This window comes from Calypte anna, chromosome 3 (assembly GCF_003957555.1).
Source record: "Calypte anna isolate BGI_N300 chromosome 3, bCalAnn1_v1.p, whole genome shotgun sequence".
NCBI lineage: Eukaryota > Metazoa > Chordata > Aves > Apodiformes > Trochilidae > Calypte > Calypte anna.
This window is the reverse complement of record NC_044246.1, coordinates 13,001,589-13,018,616: the sequence shown is the minus strand read 5'-3', so window position 1 is coordinate 13,018,616 and position 17,028 is coordinate 13,001,589. Positions and strand designations below refer to the sequence as shown.

General features: G+C 38.1%; 1 protein-coding gene across 1 annotated transcript in view; it reads right to left on the bottom strand.

The window, feature by feature from the left end:
- The window catches only part of RASGRP3 (RAS guanyl releasing protein 3), a 45,073-nt gene that overhangs the window by 18,719 nt on the left and 9,326 nt on the right, over positions 1-17,028 (bottom strand). The window contains exons 2-9 of the mRNA XM_008495598.2: positions 9,363-9,553; positions 7,729-7,831; positions 7,033-7,095; positions 5,660-5,791; positions 4,501-4,648; positions 2,112-2,285; positions 1,621-1,737; positions 1,045-1,320 (exon numbers count right to left, since the gene is read on the bottom strand). Of these exons, the coding sequence (XP_008493820.1) occupies positions 1,045-1,320; positions 1,621-1,737; positions 2,112-2,285; positions 4,501-4,648; positions 5,660-5,791; positions 7,033-7,095; positions 7,729-7,831; positions 9,363-9,432 (1,083 nt within the window). The 5' untranslated portion in view covers positions 9,433-9,553. The remainder of the gene's footprint in view (positions 1-1,044; positions 1,321-1,620; positions 1,738-2,111; positions 2,286-4,500; positions 4,649-5,659; positions 5,792-7,032; positions 7,096-7,728; positions 7,832-9,362; positions 9,554-17,028) is intronic.

The following is a 17,028-nucleotide window of genomic DNA, read 5'->3' as shown; positions in this document are numbered from 1 at the left end:
GGAAACAATTCAGAGCACCTGCACAATAGCCCTCCAGCTAATGCATGTACCTAGAAGGAGCCAGGTAATGAGTCACCTCAAGTCTGTAACTTGACTGAGGAAAAGCTGGAATTTGCTTCCCACATCTCCAGAGAGTAAGTTCGGAGAAACAGAAGAAATCTATCTAAGTTAGTTACATAAGTTTATAACAAACAACTCGGGCATTGGGGTTTTTTGCATGTGACCTGAAAAAAATGTGGTGCTGGGTCAGACACTGCTGCAGTTAAGATCAGTGCTAAAATGACTAAATGTTGATAGAAACAGGATCTGGTCTGATGGTTCAGGCTCCACGTTTCAGAATTTTTTTTAGCATTTAGCATTCACTAAAATGATAGTCACTGTCTACCTATCAAAAAGGGCACTGGAAATGAAATCCTTTTAGCATTGTTAGTTGCATTTCTTTTTTAAAAAATGCTTTATTGCATCTTTGAAATATCACTTTCCTTTGGTTTGAAATAGGATTCAAATCATAATCTGCAATTTGTGTGTGCAGTTTCAAACCTTCCCAAATATAGACACTGCCAAGGAAGTGGAAGGGGAGAGGAAAGTTGCAGGAGCTCTTTAACACCATTCAGGGCCACATTTATTTACTGGACAGGAAGGGTTCTGTGTTGCACACAAAGCACAGGAGAGCAACTACAGTGTTGGCCATGTTGGGATTTCACTTGTATGTCCACGTCAACACATCACCCAATCTTTGCTCCAGAGACACAAGCCTCAATGCTAAGAAGTCAGAACTTAGTTTTTGTTTTCCCTGAGACAAAACCACCCCTCTTTCTGTATCCTTAAAATAATTAACTGATAGCAATCCCGTTTCTGCTTCTAGCTATCACATGCTACAGTAATGAAACTCTCTATGACTTTATTCACACCTCATGAATTTGTTTGCTTTGTATTCTCCCCCTTTCCTTTTACAAAACAGGGATGCCTGCAATATTATGTAAATATTCCTACTGGCACAATATCTGAATAAGAGAAGTGAATTGAAATGTGCTCAATACTTACAGTTAGCAGGTTAATTAAATCCATATTGGGCTCTAAATGATGAGAAGCAGTTTGCAGGGAAACCAGTTCGCTCAAGGTGATGGAAAGCTGCTGCATTTTCACTATATTTACTTTGTTCTCATCTACCCAGTCAGGAAAAATGACATGGACAGCAATCAAGTCTTTCAAGTGAACTCCTAAAATAGGAATTTTGAAGTCAACACAGTCAGCAAAAGCCTTGCGGTAGTTGCAGTAATTTCCATTGGAAGAGACAAGTTCTGTCATTTCGTTCCAGTCCTACAAACAGCCAGAGAAGCAAGCCTCTGAGAAAGCATTCATAGCATTTCCTTAACCTATTTTAAATGAACACAATTTATGTCAGAGTGTTTACAGGGTTAATTTCCTCTTTGGCACAGGAAATCAAGCAGAGGATCTCTGTGAGCTGATCCTTCTCCAACAAGAGGAATGCAACCAAAGTGCCTTTTAGGATGCCCTGCCTTGATCCAAGTATTGTTGGACACCTGCACTGCAGAACCCATGAGACCTCAAAGGGGTGATGTTCTGCTCAGGATGTCTATACTCTGGAGTCTACCATACCTTTGTAACTTCTGAAGAAAGATGAGAATGAGTTTCTTTCAGGCGAGAAATAGAGCTGTGGCTTAGACCTCCCACAACTGCCATCAGTGTGTTGAAGTTCTGGAGGTGAAGGAGCTTCTGCAGGAGAGATTGACCATGCACAATTGAAAATCAAGGAAACACATGTGGCAGCTGTTCAGTGTCACACATGACAAGCAAAAGGAGACAACCTACCACTGCCAAAGCAGAAATCAATAAACAAGAGGACATAACATTTTTTAGCTCAGCTCCACAAGAAGCAGATAATAATGACAATTGTCAATCAGAATAATAAAAAAAATCATTATGTCTGCTCGTTAAAAAATGCATACATTACCACACCTGAACAAATAACCTGCGGTGGTTTTGAATAGGATACTCACTGAGGAAACAGTACAAAGGACATCCTGTTCATCTGTTAGCTGCAGTCTCCATTTGTGCTATTGCACTAAAAACTCATATGCAATAATTACCTGTGCAACATTGATAAACTTTGTGATGACTTCTGCCCTTTGCTGGGGTGTTGGCTTGCTGAGAACCATGAGCTGGACCCATTTGGAGATACCATTAAATAAAGCAATAGATCTCTCCAAAGTAGGATTGTTATCCAAGCAGCCATGGATCACATAGCTTTGGTAGTCTGTGAACTAAGAGAAGAAAGCCATTTTCAGTAAAACAGGGGACAACTTGAGTTGCAAATTGAAGCTTTGATAATTTTTTTTCTTTTAAAGCTCTTCTTCTTTAGGAAGTAACAAAGACTCAGGGTCAGGAGACTCTGCTGTACATCAGTTCTTTCTTAAAGCTTCATTGGTTTGGTTGCCTTTTAAAATTACTTAAATGTCAACTTAAATTTTTTGTGTTTGTTTGTCAAGATCCCAAGAATAAGATTTCCCTAAATGTTTGTAAAACATTTTTCAGCTCTCCCTGTAAGACATTTTTAAGAAGCTTATGACATAGTCCTAAATTGTCCAGGGAGCTGATAGTAATGCCTGCCAAAACAGGTTTCTTGGTCTTAGCTGATCAAAAATTGTCTGCTAAGAGACTGTATGATGGCATCTGCTCTTAAACAGCAGATGCTTGTCTCAGAGGTGCAGATAAACAGTATCTGAGTGTTCAGATAATTTAAAATATTTTCTATTACAGTTTAAACTGCCTTTCTTTCTCCCACTCATTTTTTTTAAATAGGTAAAAACAAACACAGGATTCATACTTATCATCTTTTACAGTTACATAACTTTGAGATAACACTTTCATCTTACCAAAATAAGTGACATTCTTACATTTCTGAATAGTATACAGAAAATTATTGACATCTCCAAATGATTGCTAGTTTTTTTTCTCTGTAGCAGTTCTTAATTGCTCTTTTAAATTAAGTTAGTGATACTGGGCTCATTTTTCAACCTCCACATTTTGTGGTGTGCCTTTTATTTTATTCCCTGGAAATGTATCATTCTTACAGCTTTCTGGTTACCAGTTTCATATAAACAAGCAACAACCTCTTCCTTGCATTACAGGATAGTATAAGATTAATTAACTCTAATGGATTGCTAAGAAACATTTGAGATAGAAAAATTCAAGTTGAAGAATTAACAGAAAAATTAGAAACAGAGAAAAAAAAGAAACACTATCGCAGGTCTGATTCCAGAGTTTTCGTTCTGGAATTCCCAAAGGAATGAAAATGTATCTGAGGTCTAGTTAGTAATCCACCCCTTTTTTCTTGTCCCTCCCTCCTTCTTTGAGGTTAGCATTGCACAGGTCACCGTATGGTGTTTGAGGTCTAGAGCAATAACCCTTTGAACTTTATCAAATAACATCAAAAGTGATTCTGTTTAGACTGGTCTCCACTCCTTGTTGATCTCTTTTTCCTTCCTCTCTTGAAATGAACAAAAGAAAATCATATATTTATCGTAGTTTTGGAGTCTGACTTCTTTCATGCTCCTAAACACTGTAAAAAAAAAAAAAAAGTGTCCTCTGTTTGTTGAAAAGAACTTGTCATTTTGTGAACTTATTTCTCCCATGTGCCACCAGATACAGTGGCATCATGTGACATTTTCACATCGATATTTGCCAAAAGAAATCAACATTTCTTTTGATATTTGAGTTACTAATTTGTTTTCTTCAGCTTCTGCATTCATTATAATCCATTTTCACATCTTGTTTTGCCTTTGACATGCCTTGCCATGTACAATCATATGTGAAAAGGAGCAACAATATTTGAATTTCCCTCAGAGCAAATATGGGAGAAGAAGGAAAGAGAAGTTCTGTTGCCTCTGTTCTTGCAGGTTTTGCAAGACCCCACTGGCTATGACCCTGAGGAACATGATCTACCTCAGGGCTGACCCTGCTTTGGGCAGAGGGTTTGCCTAGAGGCCTCCTGCCATCCCTTCAAACCTGAATTATCTTCTGATCCTAAGCTGACAAATGAAAGGACAATTTATGCAGAAGTGGTTGGCAGTGAATGGAGATTACAGAAGGATCATATGTATCTCAGTATTTTTAAAAATTATTTGTTGTAAAGACTGATGTTTCCTGAAAATAAGTTAGCCATTTTTCTTGGAAAAATAAAACCCCAAACAACCAACATGAAGATTTTGAGCAACAATATTAGTTTACTCAACTGGTGCAACACATGGGAGTAATTTTTAGCAGTAATCAGCACAAAATTAACTTTGGTTACTAGAAGCATCAGTCATGAAAAAAATCCAGGAGGTGCTGGGGCAGCCATGGCTGTGTACATCATGTGAAAGTTTATAAAGGTTTACTACACTGAAATGCTGAGGGGAAGAAGTCATAAATGATAAACCATGTGAACACTCTTTAAGGATAGGCTCCTAACACGTGAAAAAGTTGTAGACTTCTTACAGAAATTCTCCTAAAAGATTTATGTTCCAGAAAAGTGAGATGTTCAGCTAGCTCAATGGGCTCCAGATGGTCAAAGAGAAGGCAGGCTTTTCCTTTCTTGGAAATCCTCTTCCTCTGTGTAACTCTTCTCATCCAGTCATAGGAAGGACTGCAACAGAAAATAGATACAATTCTCATTTCTATTTGGATAAATGTGAATGTACCCCATGGTTTGCACACATGGTATGAAATATCAAAAATAATTTTTCAGATCAATTTTCTGATCCAACACATAACAAACAGTAAGAGTAATACTCATCCAGGTGCATAACAGAAGAGCTTCTTGAATACTATCAAGGATTAATTCTTACTCTGTAAGAGTATGAAATAATGAACCAGAAGAAACAGTCAGTCAAAGAGCTAACAAACCAGTAAGGAGTGGGTGGACATATAGGGAAATAATTTTCCTTTAAACAATGGAATAATTGCTACCCATATGCAATAAAAGCACTTCAGAAAGAGGTTGCTAACAATACTTTAAAATGAAGATTTTAGAGACAATATTCATGTGATTTCACTTGTTCTGTTCTTGCAGGAAGTCTCACAGCATTCATTGAGATTAGCAGTGTTGTCACCCTGTGTTACAATGAAATTTTTAAGAAGGAAAAGTCACTATGCATGGGCCATATTTTAAAAGAAAATCTCCATTATCAGGCGAGATGCAAGAGCCCATCTGGTGATCTTTATAAGGTAGCTTTCATTTCAACGTGTCAAGGAAATAGTACTGTAATTATTTTGATGCAATAAAACTACAAATGTGAATGCTAATAGCTATCCAGTTAAATCAAAGAAGTAGAAAAAATTAACAGATTACTGATGAGAGAAGAAGAAAACTTAGCTTTGAAAATGGAAGATTTACACAACATGCAAGTCACTGCAATGCTTGTCATTTTGTGTGAAAAAATAAAGGAAAAAAGTAATATTAATCACACAGTTGGCACTAGCTTTGTCAGGGAAATTATTTCTTTCCCATTTATTAAAAAAACTTAAATACAGATAAGAGTCTTCTCTTTACTGTGGCACTACAACTAGAATTCCAAATTTTTAGTAACTTCAAATTTAGCAGGCAACTAGAATACTGCTGTTACAGAGAGAAAGATGAAGCTCTTAACATCCTTACATGCTGGAGATATCAATGAGGTGGATGTGATCCTCATATCCAAGCTGGCTGGCTACTTCTCGAAACTCTTCAGTCAAACGAATCAGCCCAAGATCCAAGTTAAACTCCGCAGGAAATTCCAAAATCCAGTATCTGAAATCCACAGACACTGGTTCAAAGATAACATCCAGTGGTTGCATATATATACTCACATTTTACTTAATAGGACCTAGAAATATTTCAGACCTGATGGCTTTTGGGCAGAGAGAGGGCACTACCCCAACTTGTTGCTGCTGTGATTACATGTGACATTGAGGTAGTAGAAGTAGTAGTAGAAGGAGTAGAAGCCACCTTATCATATAATTTCCTTTGGTCAACTCAACTCAACACAACAAAACAAAACAAAACACAGCAGCATTCTATTGAAATATGAAATAAAAGTGGTGCCTCAGGTTACACACACAAAAGACACACGTGTGTCCTGGACTCATGCTGCCAGGATACAAAAATTACACTTGCACTTATTCCTTGTCCAAGTGAGACACTATCTGCTTAGAAAGGATTTTTCAATGAAAATGTGAATTTGAGTGATAACCATGTAAATGAGATGTTTTCTCTTCTATTTGAGGGGTTAAGAAAAGGTTTTATCAGTCCTGCTTTCAGTACCTCCCTCCCTTTCTTCCCAGTGGTATATAACTTAGTCTAGAGGCAGAAAGAAAAAACATTTCACAGAATCATGTCATGGGGTGGCTGAAGCTGGAAGGGAGCTTTTATTGGAGGGAAGCAAGTTACAGCATGTTAGCTTAAAGATTCATGCTTTCTCTTTTATAGAGAGATGTTCCTACACGAGCACAGCCTAACAGATGAAAGCTCTCCCACAGACACAATCTCAGAGACAGCTGGTGCACGTATCAGAATGTGCTTGACCTGTAACAGCTTTGGCATCTCTAACACACCCCTGTCGTCATCAATGATGTAGGGATTGTGTGAACTGACACTGGCAGCACAGACACAGCCTCCTCTGTCACACTAGATTATGTCTTGGAGCAAAACTTGCCTCTTCTCTGTGTGGCACTGAGCTAGCCTCTCTCCAGGAGACTCATGCAAGTACCAGATAAATCATAGCACGAGTTTTCAGTCAGATTTTTAGATCGATACAGGTAAGTGTCTTAAAGGCTTCAAAGCACAGAATGCACAATTGCTTTCAAAGCACAGAAATTCATCTTCGTTATGGACAGGAGATCAAGTTAAAAAAAACCAAACAAAACCAACAAATGAACAAGAAAAAATTTGCATTTTAATTGTTTAGTTTTAATCTTAAAAAAAGGAAATTACATTGATAATATTCACAGAAGTATCAAAACAAAATGCTAGAGGGCCAGAAGCTTGCTTACCTCATGAAATAGCAGATTTTTAATCTGAATTCATTGCAGTTCTCCCCATTGGCATCTCTATATGTAGGCTAGTTAAAGAAAGCTTTGTGTGCCTTGATTCAGTAATGCTGGTTTTATCCACATAAAACTCTGACACTAGACAAGCTGAGTAAAAGACAGTAATAATCTTTTTTTCTAGAGTTTACCACAGTACATTCTGATATCTCATTCACTTTCACAGCATTTTAGGAGACACAGACCATTTCCTGGATGATGCTTTATTTTTTACTCTAGGAAAAACACTTCTGTTATACTATACTGAATATTCTGCTGGACAATTTCTTGCCAGCTCTGGCTAGCCAAATACTATACTATTTCTGGTTACTGAAGTCTTTAAGAGGTTTAAATGACACATGTGCTTAGCTACCATTTAAATTTTATGCTAGTCCAGAATCATCCAGCCATTACATGTTTGAAAAGTTACCTTGGCAATCTATTTTCTTTGTTCAAAGTTGATTCAATACCTCAGCAAACTTGCACAGATAGAAGTACACAACCAGTAGCAGAAAGAGGCTCACAGACTTCCACCTTCTAGGATGAAAAAAATCTCATCCCTCAAGCTTGCTTATCACCAATTGACAGCTTTTTACTTGCAGTCACAGAAACAATCTCCTTTTGCTATGTAATGTCAAATTGCAAGTCCTTCTGAAAGGATATGTGGAGAGAAGCTTGCCAGCCAGCTCTGTGGAAGGCAAGTACCAACGGTGCATTAAAAGAAAGGTTCTTGGCAAATGACTGGAGCACTGATTTCCTTTGTCATCTGCAAAAGAGAAACCAGTGAGTTAACCACATTAGTCATGAACATTATTCTTCAAGTAGTCATTACTCTTCAAGTAGTCTTGAACATTACTCTTCAAGTGGATTCAGAGAGAAAGGATCAAAAGTGGAGACACCTGATCTTTATCTACCAAACAAATAGGAAATAAAACCAAAGAACACAAAAGATGCTTTAGTGATGATTACTGCTCAATTTTAGTGGTAGGTAAAATAATAGGCAGTGTACATAATAGACCAGAACTAGAAAAAAGGGGTTTGGGCAAAACTATGCTAAACATCATACAAAGAGACTGACAGTAATCATAAGAAAAAATCTAAAACTAGCCCACCAAAAGGGCAGGGAGATTATTTGTGCTTGCAATATTTGTTTTGGTGCATCTTTATAGTTTTATGCTGGCAATTACAAGGAATTACATTTCAAAGCAGCAGCTCACATCCATGCCCAGGGTTCTGTTCCAGCTGCTGTACAAATCCTTGAGTATTTGCAACATAGCCATTATGACTACAAAAAGGGCTGTTCCCTTGCATGTTGGTTGACCATTAGTGTTCCTTCACAACTGCAATCTTAGATTATTTTTCTGTCTGTCAGTCTTTCAGAAGACAGTAGTTGGCACACATGTATGAAATGGGAACCACACATGGACTACATTTGTCAAGAGACTGTATACAAGGAAGAGAGGCATGATTTCCAACAGACAAGTATACGGGCTTTGCTACTTCTCATTAAGTATTTAGAACAGGTTTGATAGTGGTCTACAAACATGAATATATGGGGATGCACTATAGTCAGTAGCAAGATCTGATCCTTGATTATTTCATCTCTCTCACCTTTAGATACTTAACTTCTCTCCAAAAAGGGAAAAAATTACAGCAATCAGCAAATTACAGCAAATCTGTCCTGCATTTCAAGAGAATCTAAACATGGTTTTGTGAATTAAGGACCTATTTGAAAGCTCTTAAGCCCATCCATGAACTCATCTGACTGCAATGTGACATATGTCATGATTAATGGTGTTATGGATCAAAGTCTATTTCATCACTTCTTTCCCTCAAACCTGATACATCACATTTTAATAAGAGAAAAAGATTACATTAGCCTTAAGTCATATTCTTGCCAATTAATGCATGATGACACAGAAAACCTTTCAAAAAAATGACCGGTCAGAAATGCAGCTGTGTAACCACTCAAGACAATATCAATGCCAGAAATAATATCAATGCCAGAAATAACTCCTTGAATAATTCAACTAAATGCTTCTCTTGGTGAAGGCCAGCAGTTTAAAAACCACTATAATCACTGTTGTACATTATCAGTATTAATAACATTTAATACACTATGCATGTGATTAAAATTCAGGCCCATATGATTCTGGGCCAAAATGAAACATGGAAAATTTTACAAAACAGAAATGTTGTTTGCCAAGGGAAAGACTGGCTAAATCAGAGAACAGTTGAGGTTATATATTGTAAGATGAAATTCAAAAACAGCAAAGTAAGATACTGAAAAAGCATACCAAACATTTCAATACAAGCATTCAAAAGCTCATCTAATGTTGCAGCCTTCCCAAGTGTGTTTGACCCCATTGTCCTTTAATCGTTGTCAAAAAATAAGAGACATTTTCACCAAGTAGAAGGATGCTTCTTGAGCTGTACAGCTTTTTCACTTTATTGTTGGTTGCATTCTTAGTTGGACTTCAAGGAAAATCTGAAGAAAGTAAAAGAAACCATGATTATATGACTATGTGGAAGACTTATCAGGATGCAATGTTTACAGTTCAACTCATCTTTGTATACACTGGTCTTTCTCCACATGACATGGAGCACGTGAAGGACAGCTGTAAGCTTTCCCTATGTTCCAGCCTGTGCTTTCAAGTGTTGTTCAACTGTTCACCCACTGGTACAAAATAAATCCACAGCAAGGGTCACAAAAGAGAAACCAGATGGCAAATGAGAGCGTGCATGAGCAATGACGCACATTTTGTGCAGGTCATTTTATTTACACTTGATAAGTCACTTTTTGTTAATAACCCTGCTTTTAGGTTTTTAAGCATAACCATTTTTTTCCCTCAAGGTCATCGTTCATGGTAACACTAATGGCCTTAATTGACACAGCCTGCATAAAATGTTTAATGAAGTTCATAGCAAACATTAAACTAGGAGGTGATTTTTTTAAAGAACCTTAAGATCAATCCCTGCAGATTTTTAAAATACATTTTCCCACAGTAGCTGAACACTCACAGAAAGCTGAACCCATACAGAAATTTCTGCATTGCATTATACATCTACCATGCATTTCATTATCAAATATCCATTTGCCTGAAAGATAATACTCTGTTCAAAGTTTTCAGAAAGAATTTTACAGGTTATATTTAAAGAAGAGAAGAAATCAGTATTTTTTTTATCTGTAACTATGCCCCACTACTGCCTAACCATACCAAGTGTTTGAAATGTGACAAAAAATAGTGTACATCTAGCAACTTTTATAGGAAAAAAAAAAAACAAAAAAACCAAGAGCAGAGCTAAAACAGTCCTTGAAATAAAACAATGCAAGAATTTGGGAAATTTATTTTCAGAAGTTGTGGCATATAGCTTAACTTTTTAGTATTGGTCATGCAAAGCACTGACAAACTTGCCTCAATTCACCCATGAATATAAAGCTTTTCAAACCTACCATACCTCTGACCTTGTTCTGCACATTCAGTCCTTGTAGGATTGGATCCTTCACCCTTTTCACCTGAACCCCCATAAATGCCACTGCTACAATGAGCACAGAGCTTGCAGAAGAAAATACTGCTAATTCAGCCATTTTCTGCACCACCAAGCTGACCAGAACAACTCCCAGGAGCAGAAGGTGGGTAGCAGGAGAGGGCCCATATATATGCCAGTGAAGTCCCTCAGTCTCCCAGACAGTGTTGGCAAGTGCAAACTGCCCATCACTGGCCCATGTAAGTCCTGACCGCTAAGTTGGCCAGGGGCACTCCAGCAGCACACATTGCAGCCCAGGACATGGAAAAATGTCCTGGACTGGATAGTTTTCTGTAGATCTGCTTTCTGTGTAACCTCCTGGTGGTCAGGACACCCATGAGCCAAGACTGTTAATGTATTTAAAGGAAAAAAACCCAAAGTAGATACTTTTCTTAGTTTACTTTCTTTGAGAGTCAGCCAGCAGCTGAGCAGTGTTTTCCAAGATCACAGCTTTGTACTTTGGCACCTAACTTTTGCTAGAATCCCACTTTGGACATATTTGTCCTTTTGACTATCCCAAAATCCTTCTCTAAGTACTTAAATTAGTGGCTTGATTTTTCAGAGAGCCAGCTATCTAGCTCTTCCAACTTCAGCTGACTTAGGTTTGCTTTTTTTTTTCCTAGAGGAGAAAAATAAAATAAAACTTGCATAAGTATTTCAAAATAATTTTACTCAGATCTTTAAAAAACAGAACTGGGAAAAGCTATTGCATTTTCTGCCTCTCCTTTAAAAACTTCTGAGCATGAAATGTAGGAGGACAAAAGGGTTGATGTGCCTTACATCTTTGTTATTATTACATTATTACATTACATACACATAATATATAGCAAAGGAGAATATCATCCATATCTTCTGTTGGCAACAGTGTTAAGGCAGTCATATAATAAAAATCAAATACAACTCCATGTAAAATAGTAGGATTTTTAAAAATTACGTGACAGCTACTTTACCAGTAGATACCTAGATCTGAATGTTGCAATACCCCAAACATCAAACATGTTGCATCTCCCCAAGCAGCCTATGTGACTACTAAAGGGTTTTATTCTCATAATGCTTCTAAAAGAAGAATAAAATATTTCCAATACTTGGAAACTTGCTGACTGGGGCTAAGCCATGTACCCACAGCTGAGCCAAAACCTGAAATCACATACCTTGACTGCAGACTCCAACAACCACAACCATCACATAATTTTTTTAGTTATTAGGCACTGATGTTCTACTAGAACACTATTACTTCAACAAAAGTCTTGTCTTTATTATACCATGATGGTATCACACCACACCAAAACCCCTAGAGATGCACAAATAAAACACAGCTATAAATTTAATCTACATAAATTAAAGAAATTATATTTTCATAGTAAATGGCTATTGAACTACAAAAAAACAAGAAGTAAAAAACCCCCACACATGTAATAACACAGGTATATAATGTATATATACACATACCTGTATAACAATCTGTATATACAAAAATATCTATGTACATTATACATATATATTATGCATGTAAATAATTAAAACTGTGAAATAAGTGGTTATCATCAAAAAATTATTGCCAAAGGTGAAGCTGGACATTCAAATAAAGACAATATAGAGAATCCCTCCCAGGTGCTTCTCAGTGTAAGTCTGGGACCACTCATTGCCATTCATCTGTTTCAGGAATATTTAGGAAAGCTGGCTAGGAAAAGCAGAGATCACTCAATGAGATCACACAGCTAGTAGATGTCTGAAAACTAGTATGAAATTTTAAAAAATACATTTTTGCCTTATAATGGAATTATAAATCTTGAGTTTATTGTGGTTAACAGAGGCCATAAAGGACACAGGAAACACAATACTCCACAGTTATCAATTCTAATTTCTTAAACAGGTCACTTGAAATTACAGACTCCACTCTGAGTCTTGCTGGGAACCCACTGCATGCTGGGAAGTGACAGGAATGGGTGAAGGAAAATTAATTCATAGGAAAATGATCAATATAAGCCTTACTGTTCCCACAAAACCAAGAGTCTAAAGGACATGGTATCAGGCATGTCACGTTTTATATCATTAAATACATTGTGGGATGTACATCTCCTACTTAGGGTGAGAGCAGAAACACCTGCAGTGGTGTGTCCAGAGGGAAGAATTCATGATAGTGCAAGACAGAGCCCCTTCCAAGTCTTGACATCACCCAAATCACCACATGCACCCAGTGTCTTTGAGCAGATGGCTTTCCTTAATGTAATTGCATTTCACATTCAACATTTTGGGAGTCTTGAGATAGCACTATTGCAGACCTTCATGACTGATGTATTTAAAACAAGCGTGTAGGCTGTGAGCTCTTGAGATAGATGTGGTCAAGTGTAATACATTTGTTTTTAAAAGAAACAAGATACCCTGCCAGTAAACTTGTGGTCTTATGCAGAAGCATCAAATGGTGTGAACAGAGTAGGCAGCACACAGCCAAGTTTTAAATGTTGGCTACTGTTGTTAGTAAAACCAAAAGACATCACTTCTACTGCTGGAGGCTACTAAGGGGAGGTCCACACCTACAAGTTATGGCAATTTAACTAATATTAAAATGTCAAGCCAGCACACATCCATATGTGGGCACTTCCACTTGGATTTCAAGCAAGTTATTTTGGTTACAGGTGCAAGCTAAATCAATAAGCTGGGTTTATATAGGCTTAAATTTGACATACGGAGCAATATTTGTTTAGCTAAATGAAATTTAAACGTCTTTTTAGCCAAGCCAAAGTAAATCGACACGTAGCATTTTACTCATTAATTAAAAGTGGGTTATTTTCTTTCTACTTTAGGACAATAAATAGAGCCACACGCAAACAGTTCAACTTTGACACAGAGCCACCTCTATAGGTCTCAACTTATCCATAAACTTTCCAGAGGCCTGCACACAGGCCTCATGATCTTTACAAGATTAGGACATTCCTGGGGGTTTAAGTAAGCCAGACCTCCCCTAGTCTCCCCCTCCTCTAAGCCTACACAACATATCACTGTACACTCCTATTAAATGGCTTCCATTTGGATGCTGGAGAAAGAGTGCTAAAGACAAGCAGCTGGACAGGGACATTGAATCAGTAGCAGTATGCACAAAAAAATACTCCCAAAAAAACCCCAAAAAAGAAAAAAAAAAATCTAACAAAAAACCCAAAACAAAAACCCAGACCAAAACCAAAACAACCCCCAAAAAACCAATAAGAAATCAAGAGTATCATGAGAAGGTTCAAGAGTTACTTCTCTAGCTACACCTTTATCCTGTCTTGCTCATGTCCAGGGCAAGCTCTTCAGGACAGAGTTCAACTGCTGCCCTGTAGGTGTAGTGGAGACTCTTGCAATGAAGCCCTTTCTTGTCATTGGTCTCCATACATATTTGTGTAATTACCATAATAAGAATCACAGCTGGCACACATAATGGTTGCACTTTTGCCTACACAGGTCCAACTGAGACATCTGTTTGGGCTCAAGTCAACATCGGCCCCTTGAATGTCTAATGCATGTTTCCTGAAGATTTTCCCCTCCAAGCAGTGAAATGTTGCGTGCTGGTGGTCAGTACCAGTTAACTTATTGCAGTACACACAAGTCAGCTTCTAGAAAACACTGAGCAAGTGACATCTGTGCTCAGGTTTCTCCAGGATCTGACACATGCTGAAGCTGTGCTAAGCAGGAAGGGGCAGTGATGCTAGGTGGCAGCCTCATGCCACTGCTTGCCTGGCTGCAGGATGGCACATCTGGCTTACCAATAATGTTTGACATATGGAACGAGGACAGAGAACAAGGGAAAGGTCATGGCATTGCTCCATGAATGCAAGATATAAGCCTTGCTGGGAGCAGGAGAGGAATGAAAATAAAATATAAGAGTCCTGGGCTCATCTGATGTAACTCACCAGTACTCATTCACCTTTGCTACATATCTTCAGACAATAGTTAAGCAATAAACCACAGTAATTGTCTGTACTCTATTACTTTGATCCACTCTTTCTGAATCAGAGAGGGACTCTACAAGACACTAAACAAAGTGTGTGTGCTGCATTTGTGTCTCAAAAGGGATGGTAAGTGGGATGGCTAAGTGTGCAATGCCAGAGGGCAGCTAAAGCCAAACCTCATATTAACAAGAGACACTGCACAGGGAGTGTTAGAGGCTCCACAGCTCTGCAGACTCCATGGGATAAAGTTTCACCTCATCCATCTCATTAACCTACCCTCAGCCCAGGTAACCTCTGTGGTGGGTTGGGCCCAGCCAGCAGCCAGGCGCCCACACAGCCACTCAGTGTCCCCACCCACTGCAGGGCAACGAAGTAGAAAACAGGAGGAACAGGAGCTTCACTCCAGGCACCTCTTCCTCCTTCTTGTTGCTGCAGGTTGTACCCAGTCCTTTTGGTGAGGCAATGAGCTGCTCAGGAGGTCAGGATCAGGACTCTCTCTGCTGCTGCTGCTGCTCCTGCTCCACTCTTGTCCTCTGCTCCAGCACGGGTCCTCCAGGGGCCACAATCCCTTCAGAGATTCACCTGCTCTGACATGGGCTTATCCACAGCCTGCAGACCCTTCTGGGGAGTACCTGCTTCACCACAGAGCTCCTCCTACTCATCCTATCTTGTTATTCCGTCTGTTGCTCCTTTCACCTCTCTATTCTCTTGTTTTCTCCATGTTCCCTCCCCCTCAACGTTTTCTGCCTTTCCTTAAATGTATTTTCAGAGTTGCTATCAGCCCAGTTGTGTCCTTTCAAAGACTGCTGGAAGTAACTGTGTTGGGCACAAGGCAGCCCCTGACCTCCTCCCACAGAGGCCATGCCTGCAGCCCCACTGATGCCAAATCCTTGCCACTTATATCCAATATAACCACCAAGGGATGAGCATCTGTCACCTTAGCACAAAAGTATGCAAGTCACAAATTGTCAAAATGTATTTCATTACACTTAACTTTGAGACAAGAGTCCACTGGGCTAAATATTTACTTTGGAGTCATTATAGGCTACCCAATTAACATACAAGAGTATTATAAATGATTTGGAGTTCCAGACATCTATTTTTCTACAGGAACAGTGGTTAGATGAATAGGACCTCACGTAAGAAACTAAATGGGTTTACACATCTGCACTACCAAACTCTCAGTTCAGAGCCACATATTGCTTTGTAGAAGTTCATAAATTAACATATGGGGTACAATATGTGCTGACTTAACATAAAGGAGAAGCTTACAGAAATCATGAGGAATGCTAATGGATAGTCACACGATCAAATACTTTCAGTGGTAAGAAAGTCACTTGATTAAGGCTTGGGCTGCTTAGACAGTACTTGGCTTAGTGTTTTTATCTCTTTCTGTGAAATATAACCAAGATGATTCCTGAGACAATAGAGAAAAAACCCAACAGGTTTCCTCACTTACATGGCCCTTAAAATAATGGATTATTCAATAACTGGATTTGTAAAAACAATAAAAGTTTCATTCTCAATTGCAATCCTAGTGTTTTATGGAACTGCTTATCTATCATACTTCAGCTTTTTCCCGTTCACTTCTATATGTGTCTCCACAATTTACTGTGTTGGTATTCATGGCTGTCACTGTAACTCCAGCAAATAATGGCAGTAAAATCCGAAAATGCATCCTTGAATTATTTTATGTACTATGATGATGACATCTTTCTTCGACTTTCCAGAGGCCAAGGTAGTACATTGCCCAGAATGCATCAGGTTCAAAGGAAAAGATAAAGGAATATCTTAGCTCATCTTCAAAAGGGGGAACTTTCAGACCCACTTCTCTGTAGATTTTTCACCAAAATTTTTTCACTATTCCCAGCAAAGCAAAAATAAAATTACAAATATCAGACACTTGATTAACATATATGACACCAGGAGACACAGCTGTTCTTTGCCCTTCAGACATGTTTGTGATCACCACCACCAAAACACAGCCTACCAGCAGAGAGGTCAGTTAACAGCAGTAAGAATTCACATACTCCTTTTATCCATTCTTTTTTAAAGAAACTGAATCAATACACTGTCAATAACTCTTGTAAGTTATACCATTGCCTATAATCTTTAAGAGAAACTCATGATAACTGCCTTTATTATTCACAAACTTGCATAAAGCTCTTCACAGTCTTTCATGAATAAGTGCGGTTTATTAACCTGGTCACATAGGTCAACTCTGGGTAAAAAAATACTTTATCAGCATATATGCTTTGACTAATTATATTGTTACATGCCTTTAATGAGACTGAAGAGTCCAAGAGAAACAATTTTAAAAGTTATTTTAAAACACACATGGAGAAATAATCAACCTTTCAATTCTGAAAGACAAAGACCTCGTATATTTATTATCATCTATCTAGTACAAAACATTTTAATATTTTACCATAATTCACCTTTGTCAATTATGTTCCCTCACAGCCAAGCTAGAAAAACCACATCGATTTATTATTTAGATTAGTTA